Source organism: Hyalella azteca, unplaced genomic scaffold (assembly GCF_000764305.2).
Source record: "Hyalella azteca isolate HAZT.00-mixed unplaced genomic scaffold, Hazt_2.0.2 contig3892, whole genome shotgun sequence".
NCBI lineage: Eukaryota > Metazoa > Arthropoda > Malacostraca > Amphipoda > Hyalellidae > Hyalella > Hyalella azteca.
The window spans coordinates 1-23,920 of record NW_025934122.1 but is presented as its reverse complement, the minus strand read 5'-3'; the positions used below and the strand labels follow the sequence as shown (position 1 = coordinate 23,920).

The 23,920-nt window shown below is 36.8% G+C and overlaps 3 protein-coding genes across 3 annotated transcripts; all 3 read left to right on the top strand.

The window, feature by feature from the left end:
• The first annotated feature begins 793 nt into the window (after positions 1-793).
• LOC108672726 (carboxypeptidase B-like) lies at positions 794-11,194 on the top strand. Its single transcript, XM_018160449.2, has 9 exons — positions 794-905; positions 1,594-1,700; positions 3,118-3,314; positions 4,023-4,170; positions 4,627-4,778; positions 5,887-5,977; positions 6,687-6,694; positions 9,198-9,282; positions 10,862-11,194. The coding sequence occupies exons 1-9, from the start codon at positions 820-822 to the stop codon at positions 11,056-11,058; spliced, it is 1,071 nt and encodes a 356-aa protein (XP_018015938.1). The 5' UTR covers positions 794-819; the 3' UTR covers positions 11,059-11,194.
• Positions 11,195-12,630: 1,436 nt separating this feature from the next.
• Positions 12,631-14,076, top strand: LOC125177657 (the record flags this gene model as incomplete). Its single annotated transcript, XM_047879817.1, is given in 1 exon segment — positions 12,631-14,076. A coding segment is annotated over 1 exon segment (1,431 nt), but the record flags the coding sequence as incomplete, so codon positions are not given.
• Positions 14,077-14,340: 264 nt separating this feature from the next.
• LOC108672725 lies at positions 14,341-23,808 on the top strand (the record flags this gene model as incomplete). Its single annotated transcript, XM_018160448.1, has 8 exons — positions 14,341-16,051; positions 16,635-16,702; positions 17,652-17,759; positions 19,032-19,467; positions 20,106-20,234; positions 22,067-22,441; positions 22,734-23,506; positions 23,635-23,808. Coding segments are annotated over exons 1-8 (3,774 nt in total), but the record flags the coding sequence as incomplete, so codon positions are not given.
• Between the last annotated feature and the right edge of the window lie 112 nt (positions 23,809-23,920).

The window sequence follows — 23,920 nt, the reverse complement described above, 5'->3', positions numbered from 1 at the left end:
TCATCGCTATTTGGACAAAGTCTTTATATTTTCCTGAGTGTTCAGTGTTGCATAATTAACATAATTGTGTAACGCAATTATGTTAATTATATTACAATTATATTTTATATATTTATCGCCCGATTATAATTATAATGTATTATGATGCAAGAAGCTAGACAATATTTGTAACTGTAGATGGCATCGAAACTGGTAGCATTTACGGTTTTATGTGTAACATTTGTATAGTTTCTAGCTATATGTTAAATATTCATTAGTTTTAGGGCAACTAGGTACAAGTAGGTTATTCGATGTACGGGTTGTACAGTGACTAGGTAGTAGTGAGTTTTTAGTTGTACGGGCTGAACGGTGACTAGGTACAACTCATGCAGTTATTAGTTGTGCGGTTTACGGTGACTAGGTACGTTGAGCTACTAGATGTACGGCTAGTATGGTGACTAGGTAGTAGTAAATTGTTGGTCGTACTGGTTGTAAAGTGACATAGGTACAAATCAGTTATTATTTGTGCGGTTTACGGAGACTAGTTTCATTCAGTTATTAGATGAACGGCTAGTATATGGTGACTAGGTACAAGTTATTAGTTGTACGGGTTTATGGTGACTAGGTAGAAGTAAGGTTTCAAGTGTATGTTTTTAAGGTGACTAGGTACAAGTAAGTTATAAGTTGTGCGGGATTTATCGTGACCAGTTATGTTTAGGTCTTCATTTGCATGGGTTTTAGTGAAACTAGTTAGTGCATAAATAATTACAATAAGTAGTGTAAGTAGTTTCAATCGCAACTAGTTAGACTAGTAACACCGCCACCTACCACAGGTTCAGGATGAAGTTGCAGTTGGCGGTATTGTTGGCGGGCGTTTCTCTGGCGGTGGCGGGACCACTCCACGAGCCTTCACGAGACACCCACGGGTGAGTGGGACGTCTGCGATCCTAACCTAAATTAACCTAACCTAATATAATCGAATCTGACCTAACATAAACTCAACTTATCTACCTCAACTACCCAAACCTACACTAACCTAACAACAACTAACCTAACCTCAACTAACCTAACCTCAACTAACCTAAACTCAACAAACCTAACCTCAACAACCCTAACATCAACTATCCTAACCTCAACTAACCCAACCTCAATTAACCTAACCTCAACAAACCTAACCTCAACTACCCTAACATCAACTATCCTAACCTCAACTAACCTAACTTCAACTAACCAAACTTCAACTACCCTAACATCAACTACCCAAACATTAGCTAACCTAATCTCAACTAACCTACCCTAAACTATACTATCATCAACTGACATATTTTTCTAACATAACCTAAACTAACCTAACTTTGACTAACTTAGCCTAAGCAGCATACCTAACCTAACCTACAACCCATTCATTTTTCTGAGTGATATAACCGTACTACGTCTGCTGTCTGCTCGTGCAATGGATGAGAATTATTTGGATGGATGTCATTATTTATAAAATAAATGACCTATTAATTTTCTTGTGTTCATGTGCAGAGCGGAAATACTTCGGGTGTTTAAACGGCGTGTCACTATGTGGACATTACTCCACCCATTAATACTCTTGTGTATTTGGTGCAGGGCGCAGGTACTTAGGGTGAAGGTGACGGACCTCGCGGACCTGAGGTACTTTGCGTACCTGCAATCGCATACCACACTGGACTTCTGGACTGAGCCGCGTGCCCTGGGTAGGTGGCTAGTTAAGTGGACAAGCTAGGACCGAGGAACGTGCTCTAGGTATGTGAATTGTTAAGTGGACTAGGCAGAACCGAGCCAAGTGCATGTGTATGTGACTAGTTAAGTGGGCTAGGTAGGACCGAGCTGCGTGCCCTAGGTGCGTGACTAGTCAAGTGGAGCATATGTACTCGGTACGTAGGGAAAGTTGGGTTGATTAGATAAAGGAAATTAGTCCCTCAGGAGAAAACTTCAAGCCTTACCTAAACCTGTTTTTTTATAGTCTCCTAACTTAATAGGTATCTCCCCTCAGCTAACCCACCTCCCTCTCTTGTCAGGAACCAACTTAATTAGTATCTTCACTATATAACTGTTCCCCTTAATAAACCACCTATCCCCCTCACCTTATGGCACAACTTAGTACCCTATGGAGATAGTTTTCCTCTTGGTCTACAATTCCCTCTTCTTCTTAGAATACGTACAACTTGTACCCTCAGGACAAAACATATTGCCCAAACCCAACCCTCTTCCATTACCCAGCTTAGTGCCCTCACTAGATGATACGAGGGTCATCCGGAAAGTAGTACCCGTTTGGGAATTGAACAAAAGGAAGTAAATATTAACAATATTAACAAATGTAAACATGTTTATTGAAAAGAACATGTATTACACTACTTCTCTACATAATCTCCGGACAAGTTTAAGCATTTGTCGTATCGTGCCACGAGTTTATGTATACCAGTGCCATATGCCTGCGCCGCCAGTGTTTCTGGGATCATCAAGGTGTACTGCTCATCGATTTCATGACCCGTGGAGACACAATCAATGGCAATGCATATTGTGCAACAGTAAAAAAAATTACGGTGGGTAAATTCAAAATCGACGATGATGCCAAAATCGACGATAATTCTCCTGCACGATGATGCCAGGCCGCACACGGCTCGGATAACACAACAACTTCTCCAAAAAATTCAAGTGGGAAATTTTCGACCATCCACCCTACAGTCCGGACTTGGCTCCTTCAGATTTTCATCTGTTTACGAATATCAAGGACTTCGTGGCAAGGACAAAGTTTCAAAATGACGAAGAACTGAAAGAACAGGTGACTGCGTGTCTCAAAACACTGGCGGCGGAGGAATATGACACTGGTATACAAAAATTTGTGACACGATACGACAAATGCTTAAATTTGTCCGAAGATTATGTAGAGAAGTAGTGTAATACATGTTCTTTTCAATAAACATGTTTACATTTGTCAATATTTACTTCCTTTTGTTCAATTCCGAAACGGGTACTACGTTCCGGATGACCCTCGTATTTTCCCTTCAGTCAATAACCTCACTGCCATTAGGACACAAATTACTACTATCAGGATATTACTTTTTCCCGTCAGTAAACAACACCGATCAGGAAACACATTTCTTCTTACAGGCGAAATCGACATCATGGCCCGGCGTTGGGACCTGCCGATGTTGAAGGCGGTGATTCAGCAGCGTAAACTGCAGTACAGTGTACACATCGCCGACGTCCACCGCCACCTCGATGACCTGAAGGAGAGGCACCTGCAGGCCCGGACCAAGGCTGGGGACGCCAGGCTGTCGTGGGACGCCTACTACAACTATGACGAGGTACCTACTTCTAGGTACCAGTGGTGACATGGCTGAGGTACCAGGAGGTTCGTGAGTAGTAAGCATGTCGTATTACGCCCACTTACTATTTACTTTGTCCAAGGCAACCACATCCTCGCTAATTGTTGAGTACCCTAAAAAATGATTTTCCTTGATTTTGACAGGGTGGAAGGTGATGGTTGCTAGATGTTCTATTACTTTGTTATTATGTACAAGGCACCCGCATCACCTGCTTAATATGTAGTAGATGGTCGCTGGATGTCTTATTGGTTTGTTACTTTGAACTGGGTGCCCACTTCCTTGATATGTTTACTCTATGGTACTGGGTGGCCGGTTTTTAATTATTTTTTACTGAGTACCTGCATCTTCATGATGGTTACTGGGTGCTCCGTTATTTACCATTTAGTTACTGGGCACCCACATCTTCGTGATGGTTCCTGGGTGCCCAGTACTTATTTACTTATGGAGGTAACTCCAGTTATTTTACTAAACTTATTATGGTTACTTAATGGTCGCCTAAATTCTCATGATGGTGACTGGGTGCCATTTTACTTTTGTATTTGTCAAGGACACCCGCATCCCCTTCTTAGGATGCGTGGTTGTCCATTGATATATTTTGATAGTCGGCAATAAAAATACTTCATATAACTACTCATGACCTCTCGACAACCATGACCCCTCTGACGCCCTCTGTGACCTCTCGACCAGATCAATGCGTGGCTGGACAGTTTGGCCGCCGATTACCCGTCCATTGCGACCGTAACGGACGTGGGCACGTCTTACGAAGGACGTACCATGAAGCTCCTTAAGCTGTCCACCGGAGGGACCGGCAAAGATGCCATCTTCACTGACGGCGGTAAGTCCCCATCTTCATTTACTGCGGATCCTAAGGCTCTTCATCATTAGTATATGTTTCGGACGACGTAGTCCCAAGCCACTTTGGAGTTTCGCCTCCTGTATTTTGCCGCCATCCGCCCTGGGCCCATACTTTCAAAAAAAGTTAAGAGATCGTAAGTTCATCAGCCAATCACTGACGGCATTTCAGGCAAAATCCACTAATCGTAGACAAAAAAATAGAACGTAAGTACTTACGTTCACTTAGCGAGTTTTGAAAGTATGGCCCCTGGCATGTAAGTTGTCCTCGCCGCTGAGGTACAGAGGGCCAGTCTGCAGTCAACGCACATCTACCCTAAGTTGGGCCAGCTGATGCACGATGCTGTTGCTTGCTTCTTGCCGCCGGTAGTGGTGAAGAAGTAGACTCACAAAACAACAACAAGAAGTAGACTCACCCCGAATTGCCATGTCCACGTAGGTATCCACGCCAGAGAGTGGATCGCCCCTGCCACAGTGACGTACTTCATCCAGCAACTGGTGGCTGGTGATGGCGTCGGTCTGCTGGACTCGGTGGATTTCTACTTCATGCCAGTCATCAACCCTGATGGTTATGCATACACCTTCACTGACGTGAGTCCATAGTTCTGCCCGTCATGCTGTCTATCATGCCTGTCATTAATCCTTGTGGTTATGACTACATCTTCCCTAAAAAATTAGAGGTTGGCTCGACTCTGCATCAGGTGCCACCCAGGACTCGGTGAGCATGTATAGCAGCCGCTGATGTCCGCTTCGGCTTCAAGTTTGAAGAACACCCGGCCTCGGCTCGGCATACTATCAGGACACACTTGTCATACTCTCAGGACACACTTGTCATACTCTCAGGACACACTTGTCATACTCTCAGGACTCACTTGTCATACTCTCAGGACTCACTTATCATACTCTCAGGACTCACTTGTCATACTCTCAGGACACACTTGTCGTAATAGTTTGGGTCAACCGATGTAAGTTCATCATGCTTTTCATCACCAAAATGGCTATGCCTACAACTTCCATTCCATTAATACTCCATTACTTGCAATTTATAGGTCTAAACCGACAACCATAAACATCAATATAACCATTAATTGATTCACCACAATAATCTAACGTTGAATTTAGGTACACTCAAAGATGTGTGTGGGACTATGCCCAAGTATCGAAGACTTTTTTTTCATCCTGACCCAGATTTAGTAGGTTTAAACGGCGTATCGATGCTACGTCCTCTCTTTGCATACTATATAAAAGTATATAGTATCCCACAATATCTTACATTGAATTTTTTCGAGAGTACATCAGTGTCCTACGTCCGCTTCCTGCTCGTGCTGTGGGTAAGAAAGTGTCACTTCTTGGACAGTATGACCCTATGTCTTTTCTGAGTGTAGTTCTATTTATTGTGCCGTCAACACTAATTAACTAACTAATTAATGAACTAATTAATGAACTAATTAACTAACTAATTAACTATTTATTTAATTAACTAACTAATTAACTACTTAATTAATTAACTAACTAATTCACTAAATAATTAAAACACTAATAAAGTAACTAATTAAATAACTAACTAATTAAATAATTATTCTGCTAATAAATTACTTATTTAATCAATTAAGTAGTTAATTAGCTAATCAAGTAACGAATTTAAAAACTAATAAATCAAATAGCTAATTAACTAATTATTCAACTAAACTACAAACAGGACCGTCTGTGGCGCAAGACGCGTTCCCCCAACGCCGGGAGCCCCTGCGTGGGCACGGACCCCAACAGGAACTGGAGCTTCCACTGGATGGGTGAGAGTCACCCAACATCTGTGTTGTTGTGTTCAATGTATTGTTTAAATTTAAATTTCAGTGTCATTTTAGTCTTTCGCTTATTGAACTCCTTTAATAAACAGATAAAATATTAATAATATAATATTATTTAATATTAAGTCACCCAACATCTGTATTGTTCACTGTAGAATATTGTTTAAATTTTAATATTATTTTCATTTCAGTCTATCGCTTATTAAACCCCTTTAATGAACAGATAAAATATTAATAATATAATACTATTTAATATTAAATGATAGCATTAATAATATCATTTAATATGATATAATAATATTATTAATAATTTGATATAATAGAATATTATAGAATAGATTTTAAGAAGCACTTCGAAAAATATTTCTTTAAGTAGAAATGCAAAAGTATATATATTAAATGTATTAAGAGAACAAGGGATTAAGGATAGTTATAGTGTTATAATATCTTTACTATAATTATGTCATAATGATCATATTATAGAATAATTATTATAATTATGTTATCAAACTTTGAATGAAACAATAATTTTATAAATATTTCTATTTAGAACCATAAATTCTTACCACAGAGAAAGTAGCCTCTGACCTAACCATTTAGTGAGCTTGAAACGAGGGTAACAAGAGGCCAAAATTAGAATTTTATATAAAAATCATATAAATTATTCATTAAAAACCCAAAACAATTTTCCCAGAGGGTGGGGCCTTTGATTTCACCATTTAGCGAGCTTAAAACGAGGGTAATGAGGTACTCAAATCGGAATTTTATATAAAAATCAAATAAATTATTTATTAAAGAAACAAAAAATTTTCTCCACAGGGTGGGGGCTTTTGACCTCACCATCTAGTGAGCTTGAAATGAGGGTAATAAGAGGCCAAAATTAGAATTTTATATAAAAATCATGCAAATTATTTAATAAAAACCCGAAAAAAATTTCCCCAGAGGGCGGGGCCTCAGACCTCACCGTTTAGTCAGCTTGAAACGAGGGTAAAGAGTTTAATTAAAATTATATAATTATATAATTTTAACATTATAAAATTAATATTAAGAAAATTAAAAATCTTATATAAATCCTAAAATTAAAATCTTATATAAAAAATATACGAATAAATTAATAAAAATTAAAAAAAATTCTTCCCCAGAGGGTGGGGCCTCAGATTTAAATAAAAATCTTATAATTTATTGATTAAAAAAGCTAAAAATTCTTCCCCAGAGGGTGGGGCCTCAGATTTAAATAAAAATCTTATAATTAAATTAATTATTTGATTTAAAAGTTATAATAAAAATTAGATCCTTGGGGATAATTAGTAATTAAATTAATTATTTGATTTAAAAGTTATAATAATAATTAGATCCTTGGGGATAATTAGTAATTAAATTAATTATTTAATTAAAAAGTTATAATTTGAAATAGGCGCCAGGGGCTACGCATCAAACCTGCCGTATTTAGTTTAATTAGACGATTGTTATTTAGTAAAATAAATATTAAGTAAATCTATATAAACAAAATGCAAATAATAATTAATAATAACTAAATGATTAATTAATTAACATGGATCGAAGGGTAATTAGAGGCAAATTTTTTACTCTAATGAGATATCTCGTTAATTGATCAATATATAATAATAATAATTTCATAAATTATATATAATTATATATTATATATAATAATTATATATTATATATATAATTATAATATATATATTATATATAATTATATATTATTTCAATAATACAATATATTTCATAATATAATTATATAATGTTTTGTATATAATAATTGGCGCTATTTTTCATCACTGAAAACAGTACAACATAATTAACAAATTTTTATTAATTATAAACATCATGATCTTCTGGATTATCTTTAACTAATGAATAAAAGTTATAATTAAATACTAATAGCGAATTAATTACGTAATTTTTTGGATTCTTCTTTGCTTAAAAATGATAATTGTAAATAAATTCGTCAATTAATAATGAATTTAATCAATTAAGAATTTACATTACTAATAAAAGATAATCCTAAATGAATTCGTTAATTATTGTTAAATTTCATCAATTAATTCTAATCACCAGGTTTTTTCTTTACTAATAAACGATAATTGTGAACAAATTTGTTAATATTTTTTCTTTACTAATAAATGATAATCTCAAATAAATTCATTAATTAATAATAAATTTCATCAATTAATTATAATCATTAGCTTTTTTCTCCACTTATAAATGATAATTGTGAATAAATTCATTAATTATTAATAAATATCATTAATTAATCATATTCACCAGGACTCGCTGGCCAGGACTATTTTATCTTTCACTAATAAATGTTTATTATAAATAAATTCTAATAGTGAATTATTGACATAATCTTTAATATTTTCTTTACTAATAAATGATAATTGTGAATAAATTTGACAATATTTTTTTCTTTACTAATGAATGATAATCTCAAATAAATTTGTTAATTAATAATAAATATCATCAATTAATTATAATCATCAGGTTTTTTTCTTCACTTATAAATTATAATTGTGAATAAATTCGTTAATTATTAATGAATATCATCAATTAATAATAACCATCAGGTTTTTTCTTTACTTATAAATTATAATTATGAATAAATTTGTTAATATTTATTTCTTTATTAATAAATGATAATTGTGAATAAATTCGTTAATATTTTTTTCTTTACTAATGAATGATAATTGTGTATAAATTTCTTAATATTTTTTTCTTTACTAATGAATGATAATTGTGTATAAATTTGTTAATTATTAATGAATTTTATGAATTAATTATATATATCATCTTCACTAATAAATGATAATTATGTATAAATTTCTTAATATTTTTTTCTTTACTAATGAATGATAATTGTGAATAAATTCATTAATTAATAATGAATTTCATTAATTACTTATATTCACCAGGACTCGCTGGCCAGGAACATTTTATCTTTCACTAATAAATGTTTATTATAAATAACTTCTAATAGTGAATTATTGACATAATCTTTAATATTTTCTTTACTAATAAATGATAATTTCAAATAAATTTGTTAATTATTAATGAATATCATTAATTAATCATAATTTTCAGGACTCGCTGGCATAAGTAAAGAATTCTTCTTTACTTATGAATGATAATTGTGAATAAATTTGTTAATTATTAATAAATATCATCAATTATTAATAACCACCAGGACTCGCTGGCCAGAGCAGCGGTGGCCGCCCTCACGGCCGTCCACGGCACGCAGTACGAAGTCGGCTCCTCGACCAACACCATCTGTTAGTATAATTAATGTTATAGATTATATTGTTTATTAATATATTATTTAATAGTTTATAATATATATTAATAAATAATATTTTTTTATATATTATATTTATTTTATAATATACTGTATAGTGTGGGCTCCTCCACCAACACCATCTGTTAGTGTTTTATTGTTATAGATTAAATTATATATTTTTATGTTTACAATACATAATATTGTATAATGAATATATTATATTTATTATAGTTTTATAACAGTTCATAAAGAATGATCTTCGACCAAGACCATCTGTTAGTATTATTATTATTATAGATAAAATTAAATATTTTTATGTTTACTAATAAATAATATTGTTTGTTGAATATATTATATATATTATAGTTTTATAACAGTTCATAAAGAATGATATGCCATATTTCATAAAGAATGATCCTCCACCAACACCATCTGTTAGTATACTTAATGTTATATATTAAATTGTTTATTAATATATTATTTATTAGAATATAATATATACACCATCTGTTAGTGTCATTAATGTATTTAATGATTATATTGTTTATTATACTAATAATTATATTGTTTATTCAACTTAGTGTCATTAATGATATAGATTATATTATTTACTGTACTAATAATTATATTATTTATTAATATATTATTTATGTTTTATTATATTATTTATTAGTATATAATATATACTAATAAATAATATTGTTTGTTGAAGATATTATATATATATATATCATATTATATTTTATAAACATTCCTAAAGATTAATACGCCATATTTTAGTGGCATGACGTTTCATGTAACATTAAAATTAAATAAATTATGTGATTAAATGAAATATTTAAAATAATTAAGTTCTATATTTAAATTAAATAATTAAATTAAATAATTGAATTAAATAATTAAAATAAATATTTAAATAAAAACTATATTAAATACCGAAAAAATTATTCATTCATTAAATAAATTAGAATGTGATTCACTTTTGCGCTTGTATGGGTCAGCCTGACCCACTTTGGCCCGGTAAAAGGTCGTATGAGTGGTACGTCCGATCTCTTTCGCAGAGCACAAGGAAATGTGTCAATATTTGGACAATATGATCCATTAATTTATTTATAATGTAATTTAAATAATTAAATAGTTTAAAAGTTAAAAAAAATTAACTCAGTACTCACTGCAGTGAGTGACAGAGAGCGCATTTTCTCGTCAACGAAAACTTGAGGTCACGGACGGACGGACAGGCGGACGGACGGACAGACAGACGGACGGACAGACGGACAGACGGACAGACAGACTGACGGACGGACAGACAGACGGACGGACAGACAGACTGACGGACGGACAGACAGACAGACGGACAGACAGACAGACGGACGGACAGACAGACTGACGGACAGACAGACAGACGGACGGACAGACAGACTGACGGACGGACAGACAGACGGACGGACAGACAGACAGACGGACGGACAGACAGACTGACGGACGGAAAGACAGACGGACGGACATGGCGAGCACAATAGTGCATTTTTTCCATAAATGAGAAAATGTGCTAAAAATAATTAAATTTCTTACAGACATCGCTGCTGGAGGCTCTGATGACTGGGCCCTCGGTGTAGGAGGGTCTGAGTACGCATACACCATCGAGCTCAGGGACCAGGGGCTTTACGGGTTCGAACTCCCGGAGAGATTAATAATTCCTACGGCCGAGGAGACGTGGGAAGGGTTCAAGGTGGTTGCCCAGTTCATTGCCGACAACCCCTCGACAAAATAGAGTAATATTGCGTATTTTTCTCGTGAAATTTCGGAGTTCCGAAGTGCGATCTTCAAAAACTGGTCTATTCAAATAATGTCGACCCATATACCATATACCATTAGATATACCATATATCATATACTATATACCATATACCATTAGATATACCATATACCATATATAATAAATAATCAATCTACTTATATAGATTATTTAATATATTTTCGATAGAATTTGTATAAACTTGTAGTGGATTGCTATCAACTTGGATTATAATATTTTAAATTTTTTCTAAATTTATATGGATTAATAAGAAATTTTCAATATATTTCATTTCTTGTCTAGAAGATGTTCTCAAATACATAACCAAATCATGAGTCAATAAAATTTCAATTTTAATAATTTGTTTCATTATTATTCTATAACAAATATAATACATGCGATGAAAACTACAACATATTGAACAGCATTCATCACATATAAGCTTTTTATTTGAAATTCGGGACCAAACCGACAGTTTACTAACAAGTTTATGTTGTTAAAACATGATAATATTCTGCTGCAAAATAACTTCTAAACAACATTTATTATATAATTCTGCATATCGTTATCCTGAATCAACAAACAGAAAATATATATTCAGGAAGACAATTATTTTCATGAAGGAAAGAAAGCCATGAATTTTTAGCAAGTAAAATTCTATTTACAAATATCAAAATGACATAAAATGTTATGTTTTCAGTTATCGTATGAGCGGAGAAATCAGAACTTAAATTAAACGTGCACTATAAAAAAGCAAAAAATCCTCATTTGAGGGAATGAATGTTCCCTTTGATTCAACAGCTACCCTTTATTCAGTCAACGGCTTCGGTTAGAGTTCAACTTTACAATCAAACAGGAAACATTGCAACCCAATACCCTCTTCTCTATGTTATTCCTACCGGTAATGTTATCTTTACTCTGAGAAGTTGAGGGGTTTGAGGCAATCTTGGCTACCGAGGGCGCCGTGCTTACAGCCACCTACCCTCACTTGTTCAGTGGCTCTCGAGCCGTTGTCGAGTGAGGGTGTGTCGCTCCCGTGTGCAAGGCTTCTTCACTTGGTGGTCGAACCAACGGCACGATTTGAAAACTGAGAGAAGAATTTGTGAATAATTCTATGCGTGTAGACCTAGCAATACTTAAATATAATTTAGGAGTAATGTTGACCGAAATATTTAACGGATTGGAAAATGAACGGATTGGAAAATGTGTGATATTGAAACACTTTACCTTCGTGCTTGCCACGATGAAAATTAAAACAGTTTTAGCCAAGTTTGAATGAACATTTGATACGTGGAAATGAACATTTAATAGAAATAAATCTACATTTTATTATTACAAGTTAATATCAAGCGACGGTTTATTTGAATAAAAATATCGCGACCGTTTGAATATGTTTTGTGAGTAAAGTGAAACGCAATAGAGAAGATTTATGTGAATTAAATTATTATTATTTCGGTAATTGATACAATACATTATCAAAATCATTTAAAGCAATAAATTGTATTGCCTCATTATGAGATAAAATAATTTTTGCGTCGTATTTCATTACAAGTGTCACGGGAAATGCCTTCCAGACGACAGACAAACCGACGCCGTAAACAAAAGAATAAAGAACAACAGCCACGTCATCATAATCAACAACCAATTGCTAGTATTCAACAAACCCGTCATTCTCTTACTCGCCCAGTCGATAGCATTCAACAACCCTTCTATCCTATTCAACAAACAACTGACACTATTCATCAACCTTTTCAGTCTATCCCTCATCCGCCTCCAAAACGTCTGTCCGCGGAATTCTTATCCTCATTGCGGTCCCCCTTTTTAGGTGTTCCCCATCCCTCCCCAACTGGAACTTCAAAAGGGCAACCCAATATCGAAATTCCCAAAGTTCAATCAAGAATTAATTCCCCCTCGCCAAATATTCAAAATGTTAACTCGTCCATTAGTAAATCAACTAAATTAGATGGACTCACCCTGCGGTCGAATTCCGAAAATTCCGAAGTTTTCCGCGAAAATTCAGCGTCTTCTGTCACTGAAAATGTATTTGCAGCCGACCATACCCACTCTCAGTCCCATCATGAACAAATATTGCCGAAAAATGTTGAATTTTCTTCCTCATCTTTACCGCAAGCGCAGCTAGATTCTACAGCGCCGGCGCGAGCCAGGGGGAACGAATCAATAATATTGACAAGCCCCGGTGCTGACACGGTACCGCATCAACAAAACAGATTTCTAAAATCATCAGATTCAACGATGTTGTCCGAAACGACACCAGCTTTTCAACATGGAATGAAAAACGGCGCCGCCCTTTGGATTCAATCCACCCAACCCTCAAGCACTCCCAGCTCTCATGGAAGAGATATTTCACTCGATGAGAAATCTTCCGAGACTACAATTCAACCGGATTTCGCGAACTCAGCGATACCTGCAACTTTGATGCATCTAATGGGCTTAGAAGAAAATTCATCCCCGATAGATTTAGATAATTTAGTGAGTGCTCAACAAGCAAACTCATTACAGGAACCACGTGGATCTCTGTCATTGCAAATGAAAAACCCAACAAGTTCAGAAGGAACTAACAGTTTAGGTGAAGGAAGAAACGTCACTCTCGCATCAACTGAAACTGGAATTCCAAGTAAATCTACTTATTTTGAAAATTTAGACCTGACCGAGGCTCCTAATGTGAATTCCAAACAGCAGGTTATGAAATTTTCTAACGGGAAAAATGCTACAATTTCTGACGTGACGACACTAAACATTGAACATCCAAAAGAACTTTTGTATGAAACTTACCATAACGGAAGAGGCTCGTTCAACTCGACTATCGCATTGCCAGAAAGCTCTGCAACGTTTTCTACAGAACCAATGCCATTACTGCTGACGACAACTGAATCCTCAAACGAAGCGACTATAATGCAAACTAAATCCACAATCCCATCTGTTTTAGAAGTGCATGAAACAGAATCAAAGCTCCGAGGCTCAGAAGAGTACCCATTGTACCTGTTGGCAACAGTACCCACCACTTCTCCCTCAACAATTTCGGGTGGTATCTCAACTCAAACGCAAAACTCAGTGAATCCCACTTGGACCAACAACACCAACGCTACTTGGAATAATGACGTTTTGGGCGACAGAGAAATGATATCCTCAATACAAGGAAGAAATACAAGGAATACCGAGGATCCCCAATTAGGTTTGGCGTTCCAAGAATTTAGCGATACTAGAAATGAAGGACCCGTACCGGTAGGGGCAAGTACGATGGAAACTCCAACGTTTCAAGAGACCCATTTGCTGATTCAAACAAGTACCGAAACGCCTGGTAATATGATCAACAACAGCTTCATCCTTGAGAATACAACAGATAGTGAAAATTTAATTATCGCCTTGAAAAGTACGATATTAAATTCGAAGGAAAACGATTTCAATTCTGCTGAATCACGTTCCTCACTTACATTAACGGAGGGTGAATTGAACAATCCTGATTTAGATGACCTGACATCGTTATCCCCATCAGATAATGCCGCCGATAAAGGCGGTAAAACTACCAATGACGTCAGTGTTGAAACCGAATCTTCTGAATTGAGTGACCTGGCACCAACGTTAACTATTAACGTTCCAACTTTCACTGATGAAAATTTGTTTAAGAACGTCGGACAGGGGGAAAAGGACGCAACTCACAGCTTAACTTCCCCGACTTCACCAACATTGGGATCTGCCATCTTCGACTTGAGTGTGTCCAGATTCAAGTACATCCACAAGCCTGAGCTCATCCCATACCAGGGGATGAAACAACCACCATATGCTGAGGATAGTGATCCTAGGGTCGCCGAATTCATAAAATCGAAAGCTTCTTCTGACCATTACATTGAAAATGGTAGAATCCGTAACACAATTGATCGGACTAACCCAAACACTCATCGAGCCGGTGGAGGCCATAGGCTCAATTCGCATCAGCTTAAAAGTACACCAAGAACGGAAGAAAACATTGTCGCTTTATTGAAAGATGATAGAGTTATTAATGAGCATAACCGTCACCTCAGTACTTCTACCACCACCGAAAGCGTACCAATGAACGATGAACCGATTTTAGTAGAAGTGTACAAGAAATTCCAAGAATCAGAAGTCCCGATATCAAGCACAGATGTAAATGATGGACTGCCGGAAAGTTTATCCTCTGAAAATGACGTCAATTTGTTTATGAACACAACTGCTAAAACAGATTCTCTTGAAGTTGAGGAATTTTGGACGCCGACTCCCACTAGTGGTGATGTAGTGGGTACCGGCCGCGTCTCTGGTCACTCGAGTGACGTTGATATGAGGATCAATTCAACAACTACTAAAACAGAAGTACATGGAAAACAGAACTCTTCCGCACCTTCTCTGCCTGAAGGATCAGGTCACGAGGTGGAATCAAAGTTGATGGATCAGGATATTCACAGCATGTGGAAAGCATCTACCAATCCAGGATTCACTCACAGGAACTCGAATGATCCTCACTCCCCCTGCCATGCAGCTCCGTGTGGACTGAGAGCGATTTGTCACCCTACCCCCATCACCCATGAAGATGACAACAAAAACCATGAGGGTGTTCCAGACCGTGCAGCGACACCGTTGGAAATCACCCTGAAAACCCGAGAGAAGTTGTTGATCCCAAGCATGAGGTCCTTTTCAACACCCGCTGAGGGTGAATCAGCCGTTTCGTCTACTAGCAAAAATCAACCGCAAATTCACGCGGCAGAAACTGCCACGAAAACTATTAGAGGACCGAAATCGGTCCTCTCTCGAAAGAAGAAAACTTTGTCAAGGGAAGCTCTGAAGAAAACTTGGAATTCAGAGGGCCAAAGTGAGGGTAAACCGCATAGAAAGACGAGAACAGTGTCGGAAATGAGGGTTGGGCCGGCGCCGTTCATCTGCCTCTGTCCTGACAGGAAGATTGTGCAACCCCATGAGTCGTGCTCTGTTGTACCACGTTTAATATAATATAATATAATATAATATAATATAGTATAATTTAATATAATATAATATAACATAATAAATCTTTGTATAATAAGTATAAGTAACATGTAAGTTTTACCCTTCATCCCCTATGTTCCCCTTATTCACCCTTAAATGTACAAACTGTTGATTTGATCCGTACGCTTACATAGGCTAAAGACTGCCTATAACATTAATGAACGAGTTAAGAAGTTCTCATTAATTTTAATTGGCGATTACCACTCAACTCATTAATTATGATTTATAATTGAAAAGTGCTGCTCTTCTCATTTTGTATATAGTATTTCTTGCTCGTTTTTTAATATTTATTGCTGATTTGCGGCCTACGATGCCCTTTTAATTTCAATACATATTTTGAATATTATTGAGTATTGTATCCAAGCCTAAAAAACTATCTATGCACATTGCTATCTATATCTATTATCTATAGCTATTTTTATCTATATCTATGCCTATGTAAAAAATATCTATGCACATTGCTATCTATATCTATTATCTATAGCTATTTTTATCTATATCTATGCCTATGTAAAAAATATCTATGCACATTGCAGTGAACATCACCCCCTCGGCGGTGTCCCTCCCCCACCACCCAGGCGGCAACCCGCACCACACCCGCCAGGTATGCTGGCGAATATTATTAGTTTAAATATTTAAATAAATCAAAACTCAATTGTTAATGGATAAATTCAATGCCAACTTTATTTATTTAAATTATTGTTTATCTATAGTTTATACTTTATTTTAAATTATTAATCGAATAAATCTTGGAATTTCAGTAATTTAAAATGATCAGTTTTAGTTTAATCTTGAATTTTGAATAAGTTAATTTTCTGAATAATCCCTTTTTAGTATTAACTACCGAAACATATTAAAAATAGTTAATTAACAATAATACTAGTGGTATTGACTGGTATTGCCAGTACTAGTGGCAGTTACTAGTGGTATATAATATTTATCAATAATATTAGTATTACTTGAATTACAATAACATTTATATCATTATTAAATATTTTAAAATATTACTTAAACGTAATGCAGTTAGAATATATTTTTTCTATATTTTGAAACACATAATATGCGACGCAAATTCCTTATATGCTGATTATATAAAATATACTATAAAATATAATATTATAAATATAATAATATATAATATAATATTATAATATATAAATAAATATGATATTATAAATATATTATAAAATATACTACTGACTTCCTAAATTAATCCATTGTTTCTTTGATTTAAATTATTATAATTAAAAAAATGTGAATTACCAAAAGAAATTGTTTATGTCATTATTAAGACAAATAACAAAACTACATTTATTAGAACAACAAATTATTACATTATATAACGTTTAAATAAATTATGTAATTTGGTATCTTTTTGGATTCCCTGGACAGCTTAGTGGGACATCTTTAGATATTCATACATATTATATTCGCATTATATACGTTTGTTTATATAGATTTCATTTGTACAGACATTATAGCAGTACAGATACTATTGTACACAAAATATATTTTATTTTAGTTATAACTCTTTTCCCCTCTTCTCCCCCAAGCTATGGGCGGTAGGTGCGGCGTCGGTGGTGGTGATGGCGGTGCTGGTGGTGCTGGGGGTGATGGTGTGGAGGTCGAGGAGGTACTTCGGCGAACTGTCCAAGAAGAAGGTGATTAGGGTGAACGGGGTTATTAAGTTAATTATATTAATTTTGTAGATACAGGTGCGTACTAGCCTTATGCCAGGTTACTATAAAATTTACACAGAGCTGGGCAGCGCTACTGTGAAATGTAGCGGCCGCTACCGCTACCGCTACATGCTCTAAATGTAGCGGGCGATACCGCTACTGCTACAATTGCTTAAATGTAGCGCCGCTACCGCTACTGAAAATGTAGCAGCCGCTAGTAGCGGCCGCTACATGTAGCGCGCTACTGCCCACCTCTGGTAACAACTAACATGTTGACACTAGTAACAGGCTGAGGTTGACAACATTACACCGAAAAATTTCGTACAGTTTTATTCTGTTTTTATATTATGCATGTATCATGCTGCTTTTTAAATAATATTTAATACTATTAAGTAAAATCTAAAGGATCTATCTACAAATGTAGTGGTAGCGCTGTAGCGGTAAAACCTCGTATCGCTACTTAAATATGTAGCGGGCGCTACCGCTACAATTGCTTAAATGTAGCGCCGCTCCTGCTACCGCTACTGAAAATGTAGCAGCCGCTAGTAGCGGTCGCTACATGTAGCGCGCTACTGCTCACTTCTGAATTTACAAAATTACCCTAACAAAATTTTGATGAGACGATTCTGTATTAAGTGCCGCCCCAGACTCGGGGAGCACTTGAATCAGCAGCTAATGTCAGCTTCGGCTATGGGTTTAAAGGGCAGTTTCAGAGCAGTTTCTCATACTTTCGGTACACACTTTTCAAACTCCTAGTACACATTTATAGGACGCCCAGGACACACTTGTCATGCAATCACTGTAAAGTCGGAAATGAGATTCTGACAAGAATCTGATTTCGATCGGGTGGCCAAACAGACCCAGAGTAACTTTGAGCCAAGTGTAGCGACTCCAGGGCCTATACTTTCATAAAAAGTTAAGAGATCGTAAGTTCATCAGCCAATCATTGACGGCCTTTCAAGCAAAATCCACCAATCATAGACAAGAAAATAGAGCGTATGTACTTACGTTCACTTAGCGAGTTTTGAAAGTATGGCCCCTGGGCAGAAGCCGAGGCGGTACTATAGAATTTTGTTAAGATAGGCACTCTATAAGGCTGAATATGACATTGTCATTTTAGTGCTTTACATGCGGCTGTACAATATACATGGCTCTATATGACGCTGAATATTGCATTATATGGGACATTGCCGCTAAAGTATAAGCTGACTATTGATGCAAAATTGTTTCTAACCCAACCTCGACCTCACCCAGCGTTTCATGGGGTCATCGACCAACTTCAACCTGAGCCACGCGACAAAAAGTTTCGTGCACGCCTTCGCAAGCAACCCTAACTACTACACCAACACCGCAACCCCAACCTCAACCCAATTCGGGTTGAACGGCGTTTTTGAAACGAGTTTCACCGACCAAATCGGCGATACCAACGCCATCTTTTCCAGACTGGCGTCGTCCAGGAACAACTCGGACACAAATGCCATATTTTCCAGACTGGCGTCGTCCAGGAACAACTCGGACACGAATGCCATCTTGTCCAGATTGGCGTCGTCCAGGAACAACTCCGACACAAATGCCATATTTTCCAGACTGGCGTCGTCCAGGAACAACTCGGACACAAATGCCATCTTGTCCAGATTGGCATCAATAACTTCTACACATTTGAGCCTGAAAGACACAACTTCAATTTTTGGTGAGACTGGTGCTTGAATTTATTCTTTTTTATATTGAACTGCGAATGTTCTATATTTTTACAAGAGAAATATCTGGTTTGAAACAAAGATAGATACAGTGGAGCCATGAAGGTCGACCGAATTGAAATTCAACGTAAGCCCTTATAAACAAACATTATTGTTTATGTTTATTATATAGACAAACGGCACTGAAGTAAGAATGTTTTCAAACACCGTTGCTCTTATTTAAGTATTCTGTTCCCATTTTTTTGCGCTAAAAAACTATTTGATTCAGTAGTCGACGCTCTTTTGGATTGAGATCGACTTCCGTGATTATCCCTGTTCGTAAATTTATACAATCGAAGTTTACATAATTCCTTCACTCAGTGTAACTTCAATAAAAAGTGTGTTCATTGTAAGGTTACTCAATGGTTTCCACTGTATTTAGTGATCATTGTAAGGTTACTCATGGATTTGTTCTGTATTTATTTAAGAAATGATCGAACCTAAAAAGTTTTGTTTGCATACATCTAAACGAAATAAATTTCCTACCAGACATCTGACGACGTTAGTATTTCGTTTAAATACCGTAGATTAAACGTTGATTCAACGTCATTTGCCAGAAGTATAATTTTTTTCTGGTTTGTACTTCAAAAAGGAACGTCTCTAGGGACGACAGAGATGCCAGGGACGCCGGGGACGACGCGTCCCGTGCGACGTCTGGACGCGGGACGCCTGCGCTTCGTGGGCGAGTTGGGCGAAGGCTGTTTTGGCAAAGTCTATAAAGGTGACCATTATTACCATTAAATGTTATCACCGTTAGCTGTTATTACCATTATCACCATTAGCTGTTATTACCATTATCACCATTAGCTGTTATTACCATTATCACCATTAGCTGTTATTACCATTATCACCATTAGCTGTTATTACCATTATCACCATTAGCTGTTATTACCATTATCACCATTAGCTGTTATTACCATTATCACCATTAGCTGTTATTACCATTATCACCATTAGCTGTTATTACCATTATCACCATTAGCTGTTATTACCATTATCACCATTAGCTGTTATTACCATTATCACCATTAGCTGTTATTACCATTATCACCATTAGCTGTTATTACCATTATCACCATTAGCTGTTATTACCATTATCACCATTAGCTGTTATTACCATTATCACCATTAGCTGTTATTACCATTATCACCATTAGCTGTTATTACCATTATCACCATTAGCTGTTATTACCATTATCACCATTAGCTGTTATTACCATTATCACCATTAGCTGTTATTACCATTATCACCATTAGCTGTTATTACCATTATCACCATTAGCTGTTATTACCATTATCACCATTAGCTGTTATTACCATTATCACCATTAGCTGTTATTACCATTATCACCATTAGCTGTTATTACCATTATCACCATTAGCTGTTATTACCATTATCACCATTAGCTGTTATTACCATTATCACCATTAGCTGTTATTACCATTATCACCATTAGCTGTTATTACCATTATCACCATTAGCTGTTATTACCATTATCACCATTAGCTGTTATTACCATTATCACCATTAGCTGTTATTANCCTGTCTCTTATACACATCTAGATGTGTATAAGAGACAGGTTGGAGGTGGGGAGTTGGAGGTGGGGAGTTGGAGGTGGGGAGTTGGAGGTGGGGAGTTGGAGGTGGGGGAGTTGGAGGTGGGGAGTTGGAGGTGGGGAGTTGGAGGTGGGGAGTTGGAGGTGGGGAGTTGTTTGCTTTTCTTCCGCTTGCCTCTAGACACTCGACACCGTAGACCACCCGGTCCTCACCAGGGTCTAGCTATTGCCAAGGGTCTTGAGGGTGTGCAGGGTCCAGTGGGGTCTAAATAGTCTGCAGGGGTCTAGTGGGGTCTAGATTATCTGCAAGGGTCTAGTAGGGTCTAGGGGATTTGCAGCAGTCTTGTAGGGTCTAGATGATCTGTAGAGGTCTGGTGGGGTCCAAAAAGTCTGCAGGGGTCTTATGGGGTCTTTTGGGGCTCGGTCTTTAGGGTCCTAGTGGGGGTTTCAAGGGTCTACTGTGGTCTACAGGAGTCTAGTGTGGTCTAGAAGGTTTGCATAGGGGTCAAGTGATGTGGTCTAAATTTGGTCTAAATGTGGTCTAGAATTGATAATGTAAAAAATAATATGATTAATATAGACGATTTCTAATTGTTCATTGTATAAATAAACAAAGGCCAATAAAATACAACTGAAAATATATAATAGTAATACAAATTCTGCTTTCTTTTATGATACGCCTCTAAAAGCTTCCAATACCGAGTATTAACAATATGTATTAATAATATTAATTAACAATTCCATGAATTAATACCATGCATCAATACCACGTGATACTACTCAGAGGAATGAGCGATACTATGTCCAAATTGTGATGCGCTTCCCGATCTTGTGAGGGCCATCCTGACCCAGTTTGCCCCGCAAGATGGCGCATCAGAAGTGCATGATAGTACGACTCATTTTTTGGACTGAAAGACTCATTCATTCATATAGGATTTCCATTTAATTCTGCCCTGTTTTACTACCGCGTATTCATGCCACAATAACCTACCACAGGGCTTCTGCAAGAAATGAAATCTTCACCTCTGTTGGAATACTCGAAAATGTGCGACTTTGAAACAAGAATGTTGCTACCTGCTTCAGATTTACACTGTCCTCGTGCATCTGGCAACCCTGACGCTGCTGCCAGTGGCGCGATGCATGCGAGTCCAGTTAAAGATGAATGCCATTACGTGAATGAAAGTTTACTCACTCGATCTGAAGAAAGTGATGAAAATAATTTTGAGGACTTGGTTGTGGCCGTGAAAGTGTTGAAAGAGACCACAGGGAGCGCCGGAGGGGCACTGAGGGAGGATTTCATGAGGGAGGTTGAAATGATGTCAGCTTTTGACCACGAGAATATTGTGCGGTTGCTCGGTATCGTCGTCCCAGGTTCGTGTTTCTCCAAACTCTTCTATATTTCTCATTGTAGGCATTGTGTTTAATATTATCATGCTATTTTAATTCATCATATCGTGGTTCAATTCAACCATTAAACTAAAAATGTATTTTCCGGCTTGCCATGGAATTTTTCTTGCATAACTTTTGTATTTACGACATGACATTGCATGGTTAAGATAACAATATTACGATACATAGGGCATATGTACACTGGAACATTAAACATTAAACTATAGATATCTTTCATTAAACTTTTCCTTTATTTTGTGCGTGGGGTTTTCAGACCCCCCAAGGACACCATGGATGGTCTTCGAGTACATGGAGTTGGGAGACCTGGCAAACCTGCTTCGGACGCGAGCACCTCCACTCATGTTGAACATGAGGTCCTTTAGGAGAGTACCCAAGTCAAAGGGAAAGGTCCAAGGATACCTAACTCCTCAAAGTCAAGAATCCCTTGTCGAGAGCCTACTAAATGATGAACCACAGACGGAACAGAACTGGAACCATCGGGGTAGTACCCCACGATTCCAAAACCCAAACGTTAGTTTAAGTTTCAACAGTGAGAAAAACGAAGAGGGTCTCGCCGTGTTTTGTGATCCCAACGAAAAAATTGGGTATCAAGGATCTGAAACCTTGAAGCTCGACGAAAACAGAATTGGAAAACATTTGATTGACCCCAACCTCAACCGAAAAGCAATCGATCAAAACCAAGACTTATTTGGACCAAACTTGGTGGACTCGAAGAAAAGTTGGAGGCCCCGTTCAAGTCTCTGCGGGTTAACAAGAAGCATTGTCAACAATTCCGGCAGGGGTTCAATCAACGGCAAAAGTTCCATAAAAGAACGGCCTAGGTTTTCCTGCCCTGATCCTTTTAACAAAAACTTTGGAATTGACGACAGTGGAAAGTGCGAAGCAGAATTCCAAGTTTTTACTAAGGAAACGGGGATTCATGACCACCTCGCTACCGATCCTCGTCAGGAAGACGACGATGAATCTGATATAGAAGACGATGTCACCGTGGACGAGGAAGATCTGATGGGATCAACCTTCGATCAGGTGACGATGCAACCAAAAATATGTTCATATAACACCATTATCATTATTAATATCAACATTACCATTACCACCTGCCGCTAGCAAAGGGCTATTACCATTACCAATACTATTACCATTACCACCTCCAGAGGGCGTTACTGCAGATGGCAGTGGACGTGGCCGCTGGCATGACCTACCTCAGTGGCCGCCACTTCGTCCACCGCGACCTGGCCACGAGGAACTGTCTCGTCAGCGCCGCTGGCGTCGTCAAGATAGCCGATTTTGGCATGAGCCGCGACATCTACACTAGTGACTACTACAAGGTAACTATGGTGGCATTAACGGTCCTCTATAACGGTCCTACACTAGTGACTACTACAAGGTAACCAGAATGTTCCCTTACCCCCTACATTTTAATATAAATATCAATAAACT